This window comes from Geospiza fortis, unplaced genomic scaffold, assembly GCF_000277835.1.
Source record: "Geospiza fortis unplaced genomic scaffold, GeoFor_1.0 scaffold666, whole genome shotgun sequence".
NCBI classification, from domain to species: Eukaryota; Metazoa; Chordata; class Aves; order Passeriformes; family Thraupidae; genus Geospiza; species Geospiza fortis.
In genome coordinates this window covers 803,377-805,540 of record NW_005054470.1, presented here as the reverse complement: position 1 = coordinate 805,540, position 2,164 = coordinate 803,377, and the positions used below count along the sequence as shown (strand labels likewise).

The following is a 2,164-nucleotide window of genomic DNA, read 5'->3' as shown; positions in this document are numbered from 1 at the left end:
GTAATGTGCCTCCCTCCAAACACAGCACTGCAAGGATTATTTTCTTAGGGAAGGAAAAGATAGCAGCCACACTACATGGATGACTTTTTCAGGTTTTCAATCCACTGACTACTTTTGGATGTAGCCTAATGATACAGCTGCAGCCACTACGCATGTCATTCTCTTATGGAAAGGTTCACCTTCATTCACCTTCACCCATTTGGCCATTTGGTATGTAAAGCAGTCCATTTTCCCAGAACACAGAGAAGAGCCCAGCTTTGGAACACACTTAATCCTGTATGACTTGCCTCTGTCACCTCTCTGGATCTTAGATGGTGCAATAATTCAGATTAAATTTTTGGGTTAGCCTTTTAGATGTGCTGAAGTGCAGATGCTGGTTCCTAAAAATCTACTGATGAGAAAAGAACAGCTACAAATCTCCCTCAGCAATCTTGTAACTTATTTGTTACCATGGTAAAGAGTTCTTCTTAAAACTATCCCAGTGTATCCTGTGCACAAATCCACAAGTAAGGGACTTATGCATCCTCCATGCATCCAAGTCCCACAGATTCGGGCTGTGATCTATAAAATAGTTGTAACTATTATAACTTAGGCTATAATTTAGGCTGAGTGAGATTAACTGAGGCTGAGTGACAAATATGTTGGCTTACCATGGTGTTTAAAGCTGCTTCAGATTCCAAGCTAAGGATAATTTAGCTGCTTGGGATGGAACATATATTCAGGAAAGCTGTCCCTGTTTTACTTTGGATACAGAAGGCTGCAATAGGTGCAGTTCAGCACCTGCTTTCTCCATAGCATTGCTGGGGCAGAGAGTGGGAAGGAGGAACAGCCTAAGGTTGCCCTGTTCAATTGGGGAAAGCAGACCCACATGATACAACCTTCCCACTCTGCAAGGCGCTCTGTATGTACCAGCAAGCAGTTTATTTTTCCTTCAAAATAAATAACCCTTTTAGGGCAGCAGCACTGATTTTAATAGCATTTAAACATCTAAATGCATCTGAAAATCCAGACCAGGGAGAACTGACAGCTTCTATTCCCTACTGACATATATGACATACAGGATAAAATTGCACATGACTACATTTGAGTTGGTAGTGGCAATACACTAAAGATATACCTATTAAGGCATGGAAAATGAGCAATTGAACCAGAAGAGCTTGTACTTGCACAGGATGCATTGATCCAGCATTTGAAGTGCCTCCATTACTAGCCTAATGTCTGGCTTCAAACAGAACTTCAATCCTCCAACTTAAAAGCAGTTGGGAACTAGAGATTTTGTCTCCTATGTCGTGTTTAATGATGATCAACACTAGCAGATACACACATGCAGCAGAGCTGTTATAGCTGAGAAAAGATGTGGTGAAAAACCAAGCTGGACCAGACCCTGCACCTGCAGGCTGGCAGAACTCTGCAGAACTCCAAATTCCACTGCTGTGCCAGCACCAACCACTGCTACATCCAGTCAGTCCAGCATGACCTGGTTCTAAGTGGGATGAGAGAATAGAGCATAAATCAATAACAATTCTCAGACAATTTATCTGCCTGGTAGTGGATGCCTGCCTGGTTTGGTGGGCGCGTGCTGCCTCTGCAATCTTCAAGTCCAAACATTATGAAATAAAAGATATATGAATTACAGTACTTAAAAGAGAACAGCAAGTAAGTTACTAACAAAATCACACACTTCAGAAAGTGGCAGCAAGCAAACTGTCAGCAGTGCTCAGGCTCCTTTATTTCTTTACATATTCATGTGCATACTCTCAGCGCAAAGTTATGGCTGTGGGTTAGTACTAATACTCTGTGCTGTGTTGTAACATGAACTTGGGAAAAGTCTGCAAAATACTTTGGAAATAAAATTACTGGTTTAGGATAAAAACTAGCGTTTATTTTCAATTATCTCGAAAAGCTTCTGCAAACCAGGTACATCTTCCATTATCCCCAAAAGCAACACTGCCTCGTACACGAATCGGTGGTTGCGAGAGGCAACTTGCAGGTCACAAATGTTAGAGATACAGGCCAGGGGGGCAACACTCAGAACACTTCAACACTTTCACCGGCCTCCTTTTAGAGTTAGTCCATTTCTTTCAGCAACTTTTTAAAGGAAGTAGTGAAATCCTTTCCAGCAGAGGTGTGGCAGGAATTACGGGGCTCCGCACCCACGCCCGCT

The 2,164-nt window shown here is 42.4% G+C and overlaps 1 protein-coding gene across 1 annotated transcript in view; it reads right to left on the bottom strand.

The window, feature by feature from the left end:
• Positions 1-2,164, bottom strand: part of EVC (EvC ciliary complex subunit 1) — a 50,511-nt gene that overhangs the window by 47,514 nt on the left and 833 nt on the right. Inside the window, exon 2 of the mRNA XM_014309943.2 lies at positions 1,325-1,431. Within this exon, the coding sequence (XP_014165418.2) occupies positions 1,325-1,431 (107 nt within the window). The remainder of the gene's footprint in view (positions 1-1,324; positions 1,432-2,164) is intronic.